The 19025-nt window shown below is 34.2% G+C and overlaps 1 protein-coding gene across 6 annotated transcripts in view; it reads right to left on the reverse strand.

Annotated features, from left to right (window-relative positions):
* Window positions 1-1857: 1857 nt before the first annotated feature.
* The window catches only part of SPART (spartin), a 45806-nt gene continuing 28638 nt past the window's right edge, over window positions 1858-19025 (reverse strand). For all 6 annotated transcript variants that reach the window (XM_069080345.1, XM_069080344.1, XM_069080349.1 and 3 more), the window contains 5 exons: window positions 16301-16424; window positions 8750-8944; window positions 7862-8020; window positions 7683-7773; window positions 1858-3606 (listed from right to left, as the gene is read on the reverse strand). In XM_069080345.1, the coding sequence (XP_068936446.1) occupies window positions 3363-3606; window positions 7683-7773; window positions 7862-8020; window positions 8750-8944; window positions 16301-16424 (813 nt within the window). In that variant the 3' untranslated portion in view covers window positions 1858-3362. The remainder of the gene's footprint in view (window positions 3607-7682; window positions 7774-7861; window positions 8021-8749; window positions 8945-16300; window positions 16425-19025) is intronic.

Below are 19025 nucleotides of genomic sequence, written 5' to 3' on the forward strand. Positions count from 1 at the left end.
AGAGTGTTGGGCCTGAAGTAAAAAAGACTCTTCCTGTATTCAAATCTGACTCAGACATTTAACTAGCTGTGTGAGCTGGGCAAGTCACTTAACTTTGCCTCAGTTCCCTCATCTGTAAAATGAAGTGGAGAAGGAAATGGTGAAACACTGTGGTATCTTTGCCAAGAAAACCCCAAATGAGTTCACTGAGTTAGACTGGATTGAATAACAACAAGAAGAAAACAAGAATCAGTACACTGAAAATGATGGGAGAAACTCCTGATAGAAGTGATGGGTTAATATGTTGAGACACACATTTCTGGATATGGTCAATATGGGAATTTCTTTTGCTTGATTATGCTTATGGGTTTTCTTTTTCTTTGAGGTGGGGTGGTGATGGAGAGAAATAAAATGCTTGATAAGTAAAAAAAATTAATTTAATGTAAAATAAACACAGACAGAATTTCATTCATTCATTCCACTGAAATCATGTAGCCAAAGGAATTAATTTTAAAAATATTTTTATGAAATTTCCTTGCCTTAAAAAAAATCCACTTAAAGGTACTTATTTTTTACATATATTTTTCCTTTGTCAGAAAACACACAACTAAAGAAAATAATTTGCCAAAAGTATACATCAATAGATCCTATGCTCTATCTGCTATGAGCACTCCTTCCAGGGGGTATAAATCATCCCCAAAACTCCAAAAGAGCCTTTCTCTGATTCTCTTAGTATTGCTGGGATATCAGTATAACATTTGGCCTATCACTTGGTATTTTTTACTTTCATTATGTGATCAGAACATTTCCTTTTCTAGTAAGACATAAGATCATGCCCCAGACCATTGGTGGGTCCTGCTTCCAGACAAGGCTCCATAGCCATTATCTAGAAAGGCAACTCCTATGGAGAAAAGGCCAGTCATCACCACCACCTGCAAGTCAATTTCCACCCACAATGCAGGTAAGCAAGCAAGACACCCTACAAGAAGGACAGAAGGCAGCATATGCTAAGTAAATAAGGCAGCCACCATCACCTTAATCATCATCCCTCTTCAGGCTTTGATAATTATAGCCCAAGACCCCAACCCATGGCACTTGGGAATGACAATGTTTCCATTCCAGTGCCTTCATTCTAGATAATACCTGGGGAGATGCAGATGGGCAAGTGTTCCTGCAGGTGTTATCATCAGATTTATTGAAGACTCCTAAAAAGAAAATTTTTGTCACCAAAATCCTGTCAAATAGTTCAGCATCTGAAGCTGATAGGATTTTATCAGTGGAAATAACATTAGAGAAGAAGTATTTTCATCTGCATTGCCACTATATCCTACAGACTATGGAACCTTTCCATGTGATTTGTAGCTGAATCCTTCCACATGTCTTTTCTTCCCTCATTAGAATGCAAGCTCTTTGAAAGCAGGGACTGACTGTCTTACCTTTTTATTTGTATCCCCAGAGCTTAGCATAGTGCTTTGCATATATTAAGTGCTTGGTAAATGCTTTCACTCATTCATTCATATATATACGTATCCATGATATATTTTATTTGGCTTAACATTTGCAAGTCAGTTGATAATTAAGCCCACCTTAGTTTTTTCAACTGCCATTGGTAACCCATGAAATATGCAAAATACCACATCTAAATCACCATGAAATCCATATCCACTTAGGACACTTAAACATGCTAAAAATGTTATAAGGCTTAAGAAAAAAAAATATGTATACTTATAAGTTTATATATGCAAACACTTGTGCCTGACAACAAGAGGATGGTAGGAAAAAAATTTAGTTTCTTTGGTAACTTCTTTATCAATAGGCATACTGGGGAAACGTTTGCCATTATGCTAACATTTTCTTTAATTCAATCACACATACAAAAAAAGTCACTTTAATTTTATTTTCAAATTAATTATATCTCAATGATACACAGAAATGCCACTTGAGTTCAATTTCTGTATTAACAACCTGCTGTCTCTCATACCATTTACTATAGTAGTGATAGTCCTTATGTAAAACCATCATATCACAGACACATTCTCAGACTCTAAACACATACATCATTGTCAATGTGTTTAAGGACAAGATATGTGTTTCATTTATTTACAATCAGAGAATACTATTCATTCATAAAGTATAATCTTTGGACAATTTCAAGTGAAGCTTAATAATCAAAGTAGTTTCAAGTTATTTTACTTGTATCACAGGTTATGTCAAGATTCTAATGGAATGTAATTGTGAAAACCAGTGACAACCTTTGAAAATTAGTAGCTAATTATCAAATGTTCTATAACTATATATTTTATAACCTAAAGACCTTAAAAGGCAATGAATATTTAACTCAAACTATTAATTACAATCTGACACAATGGAAACTAAATTATTTATGCTTTAAAATTCCATTATTTTGAGCATGACGATGACAATTTCTAACAACATGTATTCTAAATAATGAGTTAGACTTTTAAGAGATTTAAATTTTAGTAGTAACAATGCCTAAAACCAGTGTTTTACCCAATTCTACTGCTGTTGTACAATTAAGTTTCCAGAAAACAAAAGCTTAAAATGCAAGTGGTTAATAGTTAAATGAGCATAAAATAAGTTTCAATAAATAAGCAAACATTTCAAACTGTCAATAATTTTCTTGAGCTCCTGATCAGCTATCAGTTTTTAAAACACAAAGTGTTTTAAAAATAAATACTTATAACCACCTTCAACCATTGAGACAATGCCAAGTTTTTATAAAAGATATACCTTGTAGTGTGACAACTAGTTTCATGGAACCTAGGTTCTTTCAATAATCAGTTATTTCCTTTGTCAGAAAAAAGTCTTACCTGACAATTTTATTTTTTAGTACTCATCTATTAAAGTGCTTCACATTTTAGCTTAGCCACCGAAAATTTAGAAGAGATTTAGGATAGAGAAGAAATTTACAAATAAACAGTGCAAAATAATCAGGAAGCAACTGACTTGGTTAATTCTTCTGAGTACAAATTGAATTAGTTTATTATATTCCAAACCATGCAGAGACATCTAATTTACTACTCTGTTTTCTAAAATAGATCAATTACAAAATTTAACATTAGACTGAAGGTAGTTTTCAAAAATCTCAGCTTTACAATTGAAAAAATATTTTAAGTACATAAAACAAAACTTTATCCAACCTTTTGGACAATCTTTCTATAAGTGAGAAAGAAAAATGCTATCACTTTTGTTATAAGAAGACTATACATACTTTAAATTTTATGAAAAATACTTTTAGAAATAATTAGATTTTTATAATATAGGCTAATTTATAGGAGAGAAGAAGTATTCTATTTTTTTTTAAATACCAGCATTATATCCATTCAGTAAGGCTTTGGTGGAGTTAATTCATAGTATTTGTATCATTTATCTTTCTTCCCCAATTTGTCTTTCTTCTTTATTGTCTTAACATTAGTTTCTTTTTCATCTTTCTTCTCTGACTTGTCAACTACTTTATATTCCTCCAAGATGGCTTTTCCAGTTTGCTTTGCTGTTCTTGTCACCACAGCTTTGATACCGATGTTGTCAATATTAAATGCAGTGACACCAACATTGATGGCAGAAGTCATTGCATTATCTGTAGCATGACCAGCATCAGTCCCATACCTTTAAGAAAAAAAATTAAAATATAGTGAAACTAAAAATGTGAATTAGAGCATTCCAAAACAGAATAAGATGAAGAGAATAAGTTCTCTGAAAGGAAAAATCTCAGTTTGTTTCAGTTTGATTGTTTTTAAAAGAGGATTAATTCACTTATATGAGGCCAAGCCATATTTTTTTCCAAGAGTAAGGACATTCTGGGAAAATTAATGTCTTAAATGACAGCACTTTATTTTTGTGTGGAGTATTTATTCTGACATTAAATGTAACAAAGGTTCGCTACATTTTGAAATATGTTCATCAGTGAAGTACTCTGGTTTTCTTCTCCTAAAGGGTAATTGAATTATCCCATTGTAAAAAAAGGGAAGAAATAATTTTTATGTATATTTCATGTTTCTGCTAATATAGGCAAAATTTCAAATAATAAATTAACCATCCAATGTCTGTAGGTTCAATTATTTATTTCTCTGGGAAAATGCATTTTAATTTTAAATGTCATAAATATTATACAAGACTCATTTCTTTATCTCAAGCTCCAACATCTCCTAAGACAGAATCCTATATCCCATAACTGCCTGCTGCCCCTACTCTAGAGATAGCCCTACACAGTGAAAAAACTCAAGAAAACCTGGCTTCATATCCTGTTTCCGAAAATTACTAGCTTTGTGACAATGGGCAATCACTCGACTTTTCTGACTTTCAATTTCTTCATCTCTAACATGGTAATGATACCCTCCTCACAAGACTGTTTTGAGTCCTAAATGAGATAATATATGTAAAGAATTTGGTACTTTTTTCTTTTAGCTAGACCTATGATTTTATCAGCATAGGGAGCTCTCAGTAAGGAACACTATCTGCCAATCTACAACAACAGATCACCATCTATACTGCACCTTAGAGTATCAGAGAGTTTCCTGAGGATACTGAGTGTAAGTGCCTTGCCCATGGTCACCAAATCAGTAAATGACAGAGATAGGGCATGAGCTCAGGTCCTCCTGATTGAAGACCAGTTCTTTATCCATTATACCATATTAAATTTTCTTGCAAGCTTTAAAGTTACATAAGTTAGTTGTTACAGACATTTTCCATTGGCATCTTGAGCTTAACTTGCCCAAAACTGAACTCATAACCATTCCTTCTAACTTCCTTAGTACTTCTGATAGCACCAACTATGCTCTTACTCAACTTTGACACTTCCTTCTCATTTGTCTAATTATTTGCTAAAACCTATTCCTACCTATATTATATGCCTCACATTCATCTTTTCTTTCTCACTCATGCTGCCACAATTCTAGTTCAGGTTCTCATGACTGCAAATAACTTTTACACCAGTCTTCCTGTCTCATCTCTCCACTCCAATACATGCCTTACTCTGATGTAAGAGTAGTCTAGTCTTTCCAGTGCACAGGCTTGACCATCTTAATTTACTGCTCAAAAGTTTTCAATGGCCCCCACTGTTAAAGGATAAGATATAAACCTCTATGTTGGTATTCTCAACTTTTCACAATATGGCTCCATTCCATATCATGTAATTATAAAGACTCTTTAGTCTAAAATATGGTGATAATAGGAGTTGATTCTCATCTACCCAGCTGGATCTTGCCAATTTACCCAAGGCAATTCAGACTACTGATCTGATAGAGTAGTTATCACACATTATGTGATATCACTACGTAACAGGTAGAGTATGTGAAGGACTCCCTGCAAAGATGTACTTGAATACTGTTAATTCAATGAATTCTATAATTTAAACATCTTTCTCCATTTACATGGCATTACTTTTATTACCATATGCTTGTCATAAAGATGGCACTAGGAAAATATTACAGATTCTCAGAGGTCATTTAGTCCAGTCCTTTATCTTGTTCAGGTATCCATTCTATGATATCCCTGCTTAAAGATTTTTAGTGATGCAGAACCTGCTAACACCCAATGCAGCCTGTTCTACTCTGAAACATCTCTAATTGTTAGGAATTTTTTTCTTACATTGAGCTAAAATCTGTTTCTTTGAAATTTCTACCTATTGCTCCTTGTTCTTGCTTCTGGGGTCAAACAAGAACAACTTTCACAAGTCAGTCCTTCAAATACTTGAAGACAAGGTGGCTATTACATCTGCTTCTCAAGTCTTTTCCTTACTAGTTCCTGATTCCAGCACACTTATCGTCCTGCTCATAGCAGAGGAGCTCTGAAAAAATCCAATCAAAATTTAAGGAGAATCTTAATTTATTAATCAATCAAATAATACTATACTTCTTACAGAAGGTAAATTTTCACTAAACTTACATTTCATGAAAATGTTTTTTGCAGCATGAAATCTTACTGCGTGGAAAAAAAAATGGTCTGGCTCCATCTCTTTGAAGAATTTAAGTGAAAAAAAAAAAAAAGAAGCCTGACAGAGAAATTTAGAAGCTGTATAGAAGATTGAGGTGAACTATTTGACAGATACTGTACTATAATTAACTGTGTCAGGTTTAAGTTACTTATTGCTTTTCATGGTTGCTGTAGATCTTCAAGTTCCTATATCTAAAATAAGACAAAAATATCACTGTAACTGAAAAAGTAAACTAGTCATTCATATTATCCTCTGAAAAACTGTTATAATAATCATCATTATAATTAGTCAATATAGTTAATTATACTGGACATTAGATAAAAAAACAAAAAGTTGAAATGATTAACATAATAATCACAATGATATCATAAACCTGCATAAATCAGATACAATCCAATACCATAACCAAAACTGTAAAATCGCAGAAAGTTTCCTTTAACATAGGTGATTTTTCCAGTTACATTTTTATCAAAAGTAAAAAATAATGTTTGTTAGCTGAGTAAAACACTGGCAGTCAGATAAAAAAGCCTACACTTTATGTATTTTTCTTTTTTTGGAGGTATAATGCATATATAATTTTAAAAATTTCCTGTTTTTTAATCTTGATTTCCAAATTCTTTCCCTACCCCTGGTTCCTCTCCCATCCACTGAAAAGGCAAGCAATATGATACCGATTATACATGCAAAACATTTCCACATTACGTATATATATATATATACACAATTAGTGTAGTTTTATAAGCAATTACTCCATTTTATGCTTTTATTTTTTTCATGGGGAGATGGTGGTGGTACAAGGAAGAGAAGGGAGCTAGCAATAGTGCTGTCAAAAAGAAAAAGAAAAAAAGAGGATCAGGAAAAGCTATCTATAGAAGAGGGTACATAGACTCAGTTCAGAAAGAAAGCTACAAATTCTTAGAGTAGGAGATGAGGAAGGAGTGCATTCTACACAGAGGAATAAGCCTATGCAAAGGCATGGAGGTAGGAGATGGGAGTAGTAAATGCAAACAATAGAAATTAGGACAGCTGAGTTTTAACACAGTGCACGAAGAATAGTGATGTGAAACAAGCAGGAACCAGATTGTGATGGCCTTTAAATTCCCATTGGAGGAGTTTATATTTTATGTTAGTGGCAAGAGGGAGTCATTGAAAGTTCAGGGAGGTGGGGGGTGGGGGCAGAAGGAAAGGAGGTGATGATGTGGATGACATGGTCAGACTTGTCTTATTTTGACAATGTATATACTGGTAAAGACCCCTTTCTTAACTTAAAATTGTCCTGGTTGGGAACTACTGATTTAGATAATCCAATTTCTTTCTTAGGCAATTTGCCAAAACAACTTTATGTTGGGATTTAGTTATAATATACTATTACTGTGAAATGACAATGATCAGGGCAACATTATGTAAGACTGGTTTTAGAATTCATTACAGGTAAAGTTAAAGACATTCAAACCAGAGAATGATAAGGATGGAAGGATCTTAGAGATCATCTAGTGCAACCTGCTCATGTCTGGGTCTTAGAAAATAAGGCCCAGAAAAGTTTAGTGACATGACTGTGTTTACACAGTGTTTTTCATCATAAATAAGTTATTACCTCTCCATTGTTTAAAAAAAAAACAAACTTACACTAGTGGAAATTAAGACTGGCCCAACACTTAAAAATAGCTGGGTAGCTTCTTTAATTTACGATTTTTACAAATTATATAAGAAGTTAACTGTTTTTAAAAACAAAAATGAAAATTAGACTTACTTGTGTTTAACCGTATGTACAGTTTCTGAAGTAACTTTTTTAACTATGCATTTAGCTGCACATTCCATTCCTTGCCATACAGTTGAAAACCCTGAAAGAATTATTTTAAAATAAGCTTAATTAGCCACAACTAAACAGATTACTTTCCTAGTTCAAATATATCTGAATCTTTTTGTTACCTTGAAGACTACTTGCTGCTACAACCATGGCACCATCCAAAGGGGATTTCCCATCTTTGTCTTTTTTAAGAGATTCTGGAACAAGTTTGCTTCCATGCTTCTTGACATGTGGGGCTAATTCTCTTCCAACACAGTTTGCTATGGAACATACTCCTTCCACTAATATGTGTACAAAAAGAAATAGTTAGAGACCATGTTAAGGATTTTAAAATTAAATACTATACCAGGTTATCCTTCCTATTTAAAAATAAAAGGTACAGATGAACACAGTGGTTATAATGACCATTGTTTGGTTTTCAACTTTTAGGAAGTCTTAATATTCATAACCCTGCTTCTTTAATGCATCTTTATAATTTTGTTTTAAAATAATCATTCTCATTTTTATTGCTATAGTGAACTAGTGGGAGTGTGTTTTTAAAACATTAACAAGCATACTAGGAAAAAAACATCAATTTGTGCTTAATTACTTAAAAATAAAACATGAGGAAAGTGCCACAATGAATTTCCAAAAATAGTATTTATTACAATTTCAATAAATTGTAAGTTCAATGGAATGTAAACTCCTTGAGAAGAGGGATGATTTTTCATTTTGTCTCTGTATCCCCAGGACCTGGCACTGGGTGTTACATATAAGTACTTTATAAAGTCTTTGTTGGATTCAAAAAATATTTAGGCTAGAAGATTTTAGCTATTTAGCTATCAAAAATCACATACACTTAAAACAGCAAATACCAGAAAATATTTTCAGGAGGCAGATCTGACATTTCCTCTTTCCTCAATAAAGTTGCTTCAGCCCAAATGTTCATCAATAAAAGTCAACACCATAGAGATGCTTTTGAATGACTTTTGTTTTTCTAAAATTGAAAAAAGAGAGTATAATATAGTTACCCAGGAACTGACTGACTTTCACTGCTCCTCCTGTGGCCTGCTTTGCTATATGAAGTCCCCTGGACACAGCTGGACTAACTTCCAGTGGCTTTTCCTCAGGTTCAATATGTTCTCGAAGTTTGGAGGCTCCTTTATGGATTGCCTTTCCAGTAAGTTCAGCTCCTTTAACTAAACCCCAACTCAGCCAGGATGCTCCTTTTCAAAGGAAAAGAAAAGACAATGTTTGTAACTGGGACAACAGCTATGCCTTTAAGCTTTATTTATAACACCAACCAAACAAGAAGTACTTATCAAGCAACCATTATGTGTGAGGTACCTGTGCTAAGGGTTACAAGTACAAAGAATTATACAATCCCACTCACAAGGAATGAAGTCAAAAGGTTCAGAAGACAGAGTCAGGATAGTTGAAGTTAAACTCAAAGCCTACCTCTAGAATTTAAGACCAAGTAATTTCCAAATTTTTTTTTAAACTAAAGAGTCTTATTGGGAAAGCACACAAGTATTAATACTGGAACAGTTTGGTCCTTAGCTATATCTCGCTACCATGGTAAAAAATGAGTTGTTTTGTTTTAAGTGCTCTTTGGATATTATTACTGAGAGCCAAAAGAACTAGACCAATTATTTGGCTTGGAATAGGACAGGATCCTACAAAAGGAGGCTACTTAGGCCATAGGTAGATTACTATTTACGAAGGACAGAATGAAGAATCAACAGTAGCAGTAACAATTTGTATTGGGTGTTAGGGGAAATTTGGTTTCTAAAGAGTTTAGGAACCTTGGACTCATTCTAGAAAATGTATAATCTAAATCTCAAGATATTTATAAAAAGGGTATAAGCCCTAGTAATGAATCTAAGCAGCCACGTGACTTGGGAACAAATTACTTGGCTTCTCTAGAATTCGAGAAGGTTGGCCTAATGATATCTAAGGCCTATTCTAAATCCCCAATGTTATTATTTTTATAGATCTTTATATGTCAATATAATCCAATTAAATCAATTCTGGTATTTTTGGATGGTTTTGGTTTAAATACCTGTAGGCTACATAAACAAACATCTCATCAAAAAGACAGCTGATCTGGAGAACAGAGTGAAGAGAAATAATATAAGAAGAGTGCTTGAAAATTATGATAAAAAAAGAATCTAGATACACTATTACAAGAAATTATTAAGGAAAATTGCCCTGAAGTTCTAGAACAAATAGGCAAAGCAGAAATAGAAAAAATCCACAAATAACCATCTGAGGTGGTGAGGAAGAAAACTTATAGGAATATGATGGCCAAGTTTCAGAGCTCCCAAGACAAGGAGAAAACACTGGACATAACAAGGAAAAAAACCCCAATTTAAATAGCATAGAGTTACAATGAAGATTACACAAGACCTAGCAGGTACTACACTGAAGAACTGTAGGTCTTGGAATACTATATTTTGTAGAGCAAATGAACTGGTGTTACAACTAAGGGTAACTTACCTAGCAAAATTAAGTATAATCCTGATGAAAAAAAATTGGACATTTAACAAACCAAAAGACTTTCAGGTGTTTGTTACAAAAACAGAGTTTAAGGGAGAATTTGATACATGACATTTAGGAGAAATATAAAACTTTTTTTTTAAAAGCAATCGGGGTTAAGTAACTTGCTCAAGGTTACACAGTCAGTTACTGTAGCTGGTGCTCTTACTTGCTGAGCCACCTGGCCGCCCCTAAGCAATTGGGGTTAAGTAACTTGCTCAATGTTACACAGCCAGGTGTTTCTGGGTGGGTGCTAAGTGTCTGAGCCCAGATTAGATTCCCAAGTCTTCCCGACACTGGAGCTGGTGTAAGCTGCTCTTACTCGCTGTGCTATCTGGCCACCCCGAAATATAAAACTTTAACGACCAACTATAAGGGATACAGTAAGGTCAAACTGTTTACTTTTTATATATGAAAATATTATAAGTTCTTTTATAACTCATTTTTATTTGGGTAGTCTGAAAGAAAGGCTTGGGCTGAACTGAATATGTTGGGTTGAGTCTACAAAAAATAAAAAGAGATAAAAAAGAGCAATTATCTCATAAAAATGAGACAAAAAAGGAAAAAGATACAGAAGAAGCTAGTAGAGGGGAAGGCAAGGCAATGCTAAAACCCTACTCTCATTGGGAATGGGTTAAAGAGGGAACAACATGTATATCTAGAAGGGTATAAAAGTCTTCTAAATTCAGAAAGAAACAAGAGGGTAAGGGGATAGGGTGGGGGGAAAGGATAAGGGAGGGATTCTTGGAGGGATGGATAGGTAAAGAAAAAGGAGCGCAAGGCAGTGAGTGGAAATAAAGTAGAAGAGAGAGGAGGGACAGGAATAGGGTGAGAAGGACAGTGAGAGAAAATAGGAAAGAGAGAAATATATAACAGGTAATTATAGTATAGAATGTAGATGGGATGAATTTACCTATAGGGTGGAAACTGACAGCAGATTAAAAATTTGAATTTAACAATATGATCTTTCAGGAAATGGTATAAAAATGAGAGATATACATAAACAAACAAAACAATGTCAGGAGTAGAATTTATAACATAAAAAAGCAGGGGTAGAAATCATGATCTCGGACAATGTAAAATCTAAAACAGATGTAATCAAAAGAGAAAAATAGGGGAACTACACTATATATCAGTCATACTATTCAAAATTGTTTTAGACCATTTAAAATAACTAGACATTACAAAATACCTGAGTATACCTACAGATATAGGAACTATATGAACACAAACATAAAACAATTTTTAGACAAATAAACTAAGTTCTAAACAACTAAAATAGTATTTACTGTTCATGTGTAGGTAAAGTCAATATATAAAATGACAATTTTTGCCTAACTAATCTATTTATGTAATGCCATCCCAATTAAATGACTAAAAATTTATCTTACTGAGTTAAGTATAATAATAAAGTTTATTTGGAGAACAAAGGGTCAGAAACTTCAAAGAGATCCGGGGAAGAAAGACATAAAGTAAACAGAATTGGTAGTATCAAACCTTAAGCCATATTATAAGGTGAGAGCATCGTTGAGATTTCAGATAAAATATGATTGGGGTAGAATATTACTGTGGTGCAGGAAATGATGAGCTGGTTGAATTAGAAAAGCATGGAAAGATTTGGACTTATAAAGGAAGATGCTGTCCACCTTCAGAGAAATAGATGGCAGGGGGAGATAAGCACGGCATGGACTAACATATATGTATATGGGTAAAAGCATACACACACACACACACACGATGTATGTGTATGATGATAAATATCTGTGCATACGTGTGTGTGTATTTGCTCATGCTTGATTGGAGCCTTCTTTGGAGGGGGGGAGTAGGAGGGGAAAAAATAAAGTAAGAAGTGCACAGCAGAGAACAAAAGAAAACCTACAAGGAAGGAAAGAAAAGATGGACAGCTCTGAATACAATGAACAGCATTTACTATACAGGCTTTTTTGAAATGAAAATTTATTGTTTTATATTGAATCCTCTCCTATGTTCTGCTATGTACAAGGCAATATTTTTCTTTTCTTATCTTGTATTTAAGTTCAAAATTGTAAAAAAAATTGTATTTTTTTTTTAAGAGCATACTATCTATCAGGCACTATGCTATGAGTCAGGGATTTGAACATAAAATGATTCCTGACCTCAAGGAGCTTATATTATATGCCTTTCCAAACCTCATCTTTGAGACCTTCACTATCCATCTTCTCTGCTACTATTCACATGATACTGAATAGCACTAGAGTCAGTAACAGAACCAGTGGCACAAACCTTTGTCACCTATTATCAACGGGATCCTCATTGCTCCAAAAAATCCTTTTAGTCTTTTGTAATATCATCATGCTCCCCACAGTGGCTCTTCCAAATCTTTTCCTTCCTCCAGTTTTCTATACTGTCCCTCCATCCTTCTATCATTCTCAGTTGAGGACCTTGCCTCACATTTTCTGAAAGGCCATCCACTAAGAGTTTCTTTTCTCCTCAACTCTGTGACTCACACAATATCTTTATTCATCATCCCTCTCCCCGCTTATCAAGGTCAATTTCTCTAACTGTAGCCATGACCCCATTTCCTCCTAGAAACTTGCCCCTTTAATTATTCTTTCTTCCCTTTTTCTAATCATCAGTCTCCATCTGCTGGCTCCTTCTGTGTTATCTACAAATATACTCAATTAACTCTCACGATTAAAGGAGCTTACCTTGACCCCACTATCTCCTCAAGCTAACTTGATATATCTCTCCTACCTTTCATAGTCAAGCTCCCATAAAACCAAACAAGGAAAGTCTTTTATATTCATAGCCACCATTCCCTGCCTTCTACTTACTTCTCATTCAGTTTCAATCTGGCTTCCACTCAACTAAAATTACTCTGTACCTGATGGCTTTCTCACTCTTCATCCTTCTTGACAGCTTATTACACTACTGACTTCTTCTGTATATACTTTCTTTCCTCTCTGGCTTTGATCAAGCTGTTCTTTTAGTTCTCCTCCTACCTCTTTTTAGGAACCTTTACTGGATCATTATTTTGCCCACACACTAACTGTGGGTGTTACCCAAAGCTTTCTTGAGGCCTCTGCTTTTCTCTTTTATGCCTTCTCTCAGTACTTTCTACTCCATGAATCCAATTATCAACTTGATGAAGATAACTCCCATATCTATAATCTAACCCTAGTGTCCCTCTTAAGCCCTACTCAGGTATCATCAACTGCTTGCTCTATCAGATTTTCAAATTCAACATGGTCAAACTTGAATTTATTGTCTCCCTCTCAAAGAAAAACCTATTTCTCTTTCATCCAAACTTGCCTATTTCTTGAGAGCACCACCTTTTAGTCCCCCACATTCAAAACCTTAGGATGAGTCTTAATTCTTCTCTTTTTCTCACTTCCCTATCCAAAAGCTACTAAGTTTTCTTGATTCTACCTCCCCAATAACTCTCACTTCTGTTCCCTTCTCTCTATGCAGTCACAACCTTAGCTCTGACCCTCACCAGCTGTCACTTAGACTAACTGCCACCACCTCCTAATTGGTCTCTCCAATCTCAATCTCTGCCCTCTCAAATTCATCCTCTATGCAGCTACCAAAATAATCTTCCCAAAGCATAGGCCTCACTCTGTCACTCTCTTTCTCAAGAAGCTTCAGTAGCTTCCCACTGTCTCTTGGATAAAATGTAAACTCTTCTAGTTTGGCATTTAAAACCCTTCACAATCAGACTTCAGTCTACCTTTCCTGACTTATTGCACATCACTTTCTTCCATTTATTCTACATTCAGGTCAAAATAACCTATTTGACATTAAAAGTAAAAACTTCACAAGTGCAAGATGGGATAGATATGACAAGATAAGTTAAAGTAAAAAAAAAGATAGAGGTTTTAGTGGATTACTAGTTCACTGAGTTAATAGCATGATATGGCAGTCAAAAAGGCTAACTCAATTCAAGTTGGATTATTAGAGGTGCAGGATCTCATATAAAGGAAGTGACAGTTTTGCTGAACTTATTCCTTGATTGGACCTTTTTTTTTTTGCAGGGGGGAGGGCAGGGCAAGTTAAGTGACTTGCCCAAGGTCACATGATTGGTAAGTGGTAAGTGTCTGAGGTCAAATTTGAACTCAGGTCCTTTTGACTCCAGGGCTGGTGCTCTATTCAATGAGCCACCTAGCCGCCCCCCTTGGTTGCACCTGATGTGAAGTATTGTGTTAAGTTCTGGGTTTAGGAGGTTTAGTTAGTTTAGGAAGGACACTGAATTAATTCTTGATCCTGGATTTTGTATTTGACTTTACTCTGTAAGTGATTTTATTCTGCAACTATATTCTGTAGTTTATGGAACAAAGCTATAAAGCCTCTTCTCTGTCTCTGAGTAAAGAAGCTCATGTGTGTAAAAGTTCAGTCTCCTTTCTCTTTGAAGATAGATACCAAAGACGTACGCTTTCCCACAATTACTATTAAAGAAAACCTCTATTCTTATTACTTTCACAAAGTATTATCTTAGCATTTCCTGCAAAATTAGTGTTATTCTTGAGAAGCTGAATTCACTGACCTTGCCCCATCTTTGGTAATTAAGGTGGCCTTATCTAATCCCCAGGTACCAGTGTATATACCTGAGTCCCTCTTGGTAACTCCAGGATGCAGTGGAGACTCATGAAATTCACAAAAGCATTCCTTAGAGGTAAAGAGAGGCAGTCTACATCCCACATGGGGGAAAAGCCCACCTTCTTTGATGTAACCAATAATGATCCTTTATCCTTGTGATGCTAACCAATGGTATGACTTTTGCTCTTTGTTCTGTGCTTACGAAAATGAGTCGCACCTTCAATTTGGGGTCTTTGGCATAAATGGAGTCAAGTCATTGACCCTTTATTATCAGATTGCATGTCCCTGTTAATAAATACTATCTTACTCAGAGAAACTTGGCTCGGTTTACCATTTTGATAAATTTCACATACAACAACACTGACAAGCTACAGCAGAAGAGTCAAACACACAACTTATGATCCTCATGAGTTTCCTAAATTAGAGTAAAATATAAGTGTGAAATCTTTAACAAAATATAAACAGAACATAGCTAATGTGAATATATGGTTTTCTAAGTCAATATGCAACCTGCAAGAATCCTTATGTATGATTTGACAACACTGAGTTAGAGCATGACAAGAGGAAGATAGTCAGGAAATGAGAGATCATGCTATAGGAGGACTGAAGGAATTGGAAATGTTTGTCATGTATAAGAAAATTATTTAGGGGATATATGATAGTTATCTTTAAGTATCTGAAAGCTATCACAAAGAGGAGGTATTACATTTATTTGCTTATTCCCCAGAGTCTAGAAGAAAGAATAATTAATGTGGTTCACAGTAAGTGCTTAATAATATTCACTGACTGAAAGTTGCAGAGAGGTAGATTTAGACTCTGAAGAGAAATACCTCCTAACAATTTGTAAAGGCTAAAGGTTCTAGATGATTCTTCTAAAGATTGCTATGATTTTACTTTATGCTACCTTTCAATTCTCTTTGGTTAACCAGAAACAGTCAACCAACAAGATTATATTAAATATCTACTATGAGCCAGGCAACATGTAAGGTAACAATAATACAAAAATTACAAAGTCTCTTCCTTTATATCCTATCAAGAGAAACAATATGTATACCTATAAGTACATTTGAAATATAAACAAAGTAAATAAAAAGTAATATTTTTAGGGGAGAGGAAAGGGTAGGGAGGAGGTACTAACTGGGAAGATTAGATTAGTGTCAAGGAGGAAATAGTGTTTAAGCTGAGATTCGAAGGAAGTTTATCAAGAAAAGGAATTTACCAACAAAACATGCTTAGAAGAACATTAAATTGAAGTGAAAAGAGAAGCTTTTAATATAAGAAAATAATGTTTAGCTCGAACTTTGTATATTGAAACATATTTGTATATTAACCTTTTATTATCACATTAGGAAAGCTTTATACTCTTGACGTGTCATTCAAAAGCAATGCTTCTTCCCATCCCCCCCCCCCCAGTTTTTCTGATTGAGAAAAGGTCATTAAAAACTTAAAAATAGAATTATCCCTAGTACCTGATAAAATATTCTGAGATACTTTCTCACTCCACTCAGGTAACACTCTCACATTTTCTTCAGGAACTGGTTGAAAGGGTACAACCTGACTCAGATTAATTTCTTCATTTGAAGTATCTGCAGCCTAAAGATGAGAAAATGTTTAAGGAAATGAAATAATTAACCACGTGACTTCAAGTTTTCTAATATTCAGAGTAAGGCAAATTAAATGCCATTCTTAAATACCACCTTATACCAACATTATATTGTTAACAATAATAACATTAAATTCAATACTGTCAGGCTATGGAGAAATGGGAACACTATTATACTATTGCCAGAGATGTATACTGGTGCAATCTTTTTGATAAGCAACATAAGTTGGAAAACCAATGTCTTAATTGAGTTATATACTAAAATGTCACCGAATGAAAAAAAGTTCCATCTATGTAAAACTATTCATACATAGATAATTTATCTATAGATAATTTAAATTTATTATCTATAGATAATTTAAATTTCATTTTTAATTTATGGAATAAACCAAGCATTTCCGTAACATAATTTTTAAAAAGATTGAACATGAAATTGCAACTCTATTATACAATGTGCTATTCTTTTTAAATATATCATTATCATGTAAATTTCTTCCTTTTACCCTCCCCCAACCCTAGAATTGGTTACCATTAGATACAAATATTATATATACCGTGTTTCCCCGATAATAAGACACTGTCTAATTAAATTTTTTGGACAGAAAAACACCAGAGGGCTTATTTTCAGGGGAGGGCTTATTTTAATGAACATTGACAGCAACTTTAATAAACAGGTAAATGTGAACAAAAAAGGTACCTTTATTCAATAAGCAAATCACTGGGGAAGAACAGGATGATGCGCTCACTGCTGCAGCTCTGAGCGCGGCGTGCGTTTCACGGGGGGGGGGGGGGACGGTGCACACAGAGGGTACCGTAATGTAGCGTGTAGCGCAGGGGATCACCTTCACTACAGTAGCAATCTCAATAGGGCTTATTTTTGGGGGAGGGCTTATTTTAGAGGAATCTTACACAGTAAGGGGAGGGCTTATTTTCGGGATAGGTCTTATTATCGGGGAAACACAGTATGTAAAACCATACATACTTTTATTTATTAGTTCTTTCTCTGGATGTAGGTAGCATCTTCCTTTATATGTGTTTTGTAGTTAATTTGGTTATTTATAATAGTCAAAAAACCTTATTTGCTCAAAGATGTTCTTAAAATTGCTGTTACCATATACAGCATTCTCTTGGTTCTACTCACTTCATTCTTCATTATTTGAATTTGTTTGAAAAATTCTATCCATGTTTTTCTAAGTCAGCAAGTTCATCATTTCTTATAGCACTGAAGTATTCCATCACAATCATATGCCACAATTTGTTCAGTCATTCCAATTGATTGGCATCCCTACAATTTCCAGTCCTTTGTCATCACAAAGAGAGCTGCCATAAATATTTTAGAGCATATAGGTTCTTTTCTTTTTTCCCTAATCATATTTGGAAAAAGACCTAGTAATGGTATTGCTGAGTACAGCCAGGATATAGGCAGTTTAATGTAGTAATAATAATAATAATAATAACCATACAAGTTTAATTTAATAATAATAAAACCTTATTCACCTGGTTCAAATGAATGCAGTATATCTGAAAAGTTATCACATTTAAACTTAAACATGAAGAATACACACAGAGTACTTCAATCAACAAACATTATTAAGCACCTATTTATAAAAGCTTACCATGCTAAGCGTTGAAAATACAAAGAAGGGCAAAAGAAAGCCCCAGCCCTCAAGAGGCTCACAATCTACTGGGAGAAGGTAAGACATAAAAAGGGGAGGAAAAGAATAGAGAGTAGCTGGGATTGTATTCTAAGATCATCCTGGGAAGGCTCAAAGTCATACACATTTTTCCAAAAATAAATTCCAACCTATTCTCTTACTTGACTCTGGGTTCAATTCATTGTCATTTTTCATTGCCTGTCAATTGTACATGTGCTGATGGCTGACTCAATGAGCTATTCATTAGTAATTAAGAAAATATTCTTAATTTTTCCTATACAGATTTCTAGGCAATTCTCTTTTAAGGAGACCCTATGATATGGATTGAACTAGAAGGCCAATAAGGTCTGTTCCTACTCCCAAATTCTATGTATGGAGGATGAGTTCACTGACACAGTACTATTCACAAACAGATGAATCTGGACTAAGGGTTTTTTAACTTGGCATCCATAAACTCTAAAAAATTTTTTTTTATATATTTCAGCATAATTGATTGCCTTTGAAATCCTACATACTTTATGTTTTATGTATTTAAAATTATTATTCTGAGATGGCAGCCAAAGGCTTCATGAAACCTACAAAATGGTCCATGGCTCAAAAAAGGTTAAAAACCACTAAAGTGGATAATATCACCATGGATATGGAATCCTCATTCCATTGGGACTCTATCACTACCATAGAGGATGTCCTGTACAAACATCTCTGACAAGCATACATCTCTTCTTTTAAGTCATGCTTGATACTGATTATCAGGGAATCAGTGAAAAATTTTTCTGTGACAGCAACCATCAAGGAATAATTTCTGATATTAACATATACATGGTAGATATTTTATTTGAAGAACTATTAAAGTTTTATTTTAAAATTAAAAAAATTTACGTTTTTGAATTTAAAAAAAGCAAGATTTTGCATATTCTTTACCTTTCAGTCAATTAT

Source organism: Petaurus breviceps, unplaced genomic scaffold, assembly GCF_028583685.1.
Source record: "Petaurus breviceps papuanus isolate PSGF00001 unplaced genomic scaffold, PetGlider_PUasm1.0 91133, whole genome shotgun sequence".
NCBI classification, from domain to species: Eukaryota; Metazoa; Chordata; class Mammalia; order Diprotodontia; family Petauridae; genus Petaurus; species Petaurus breviceps.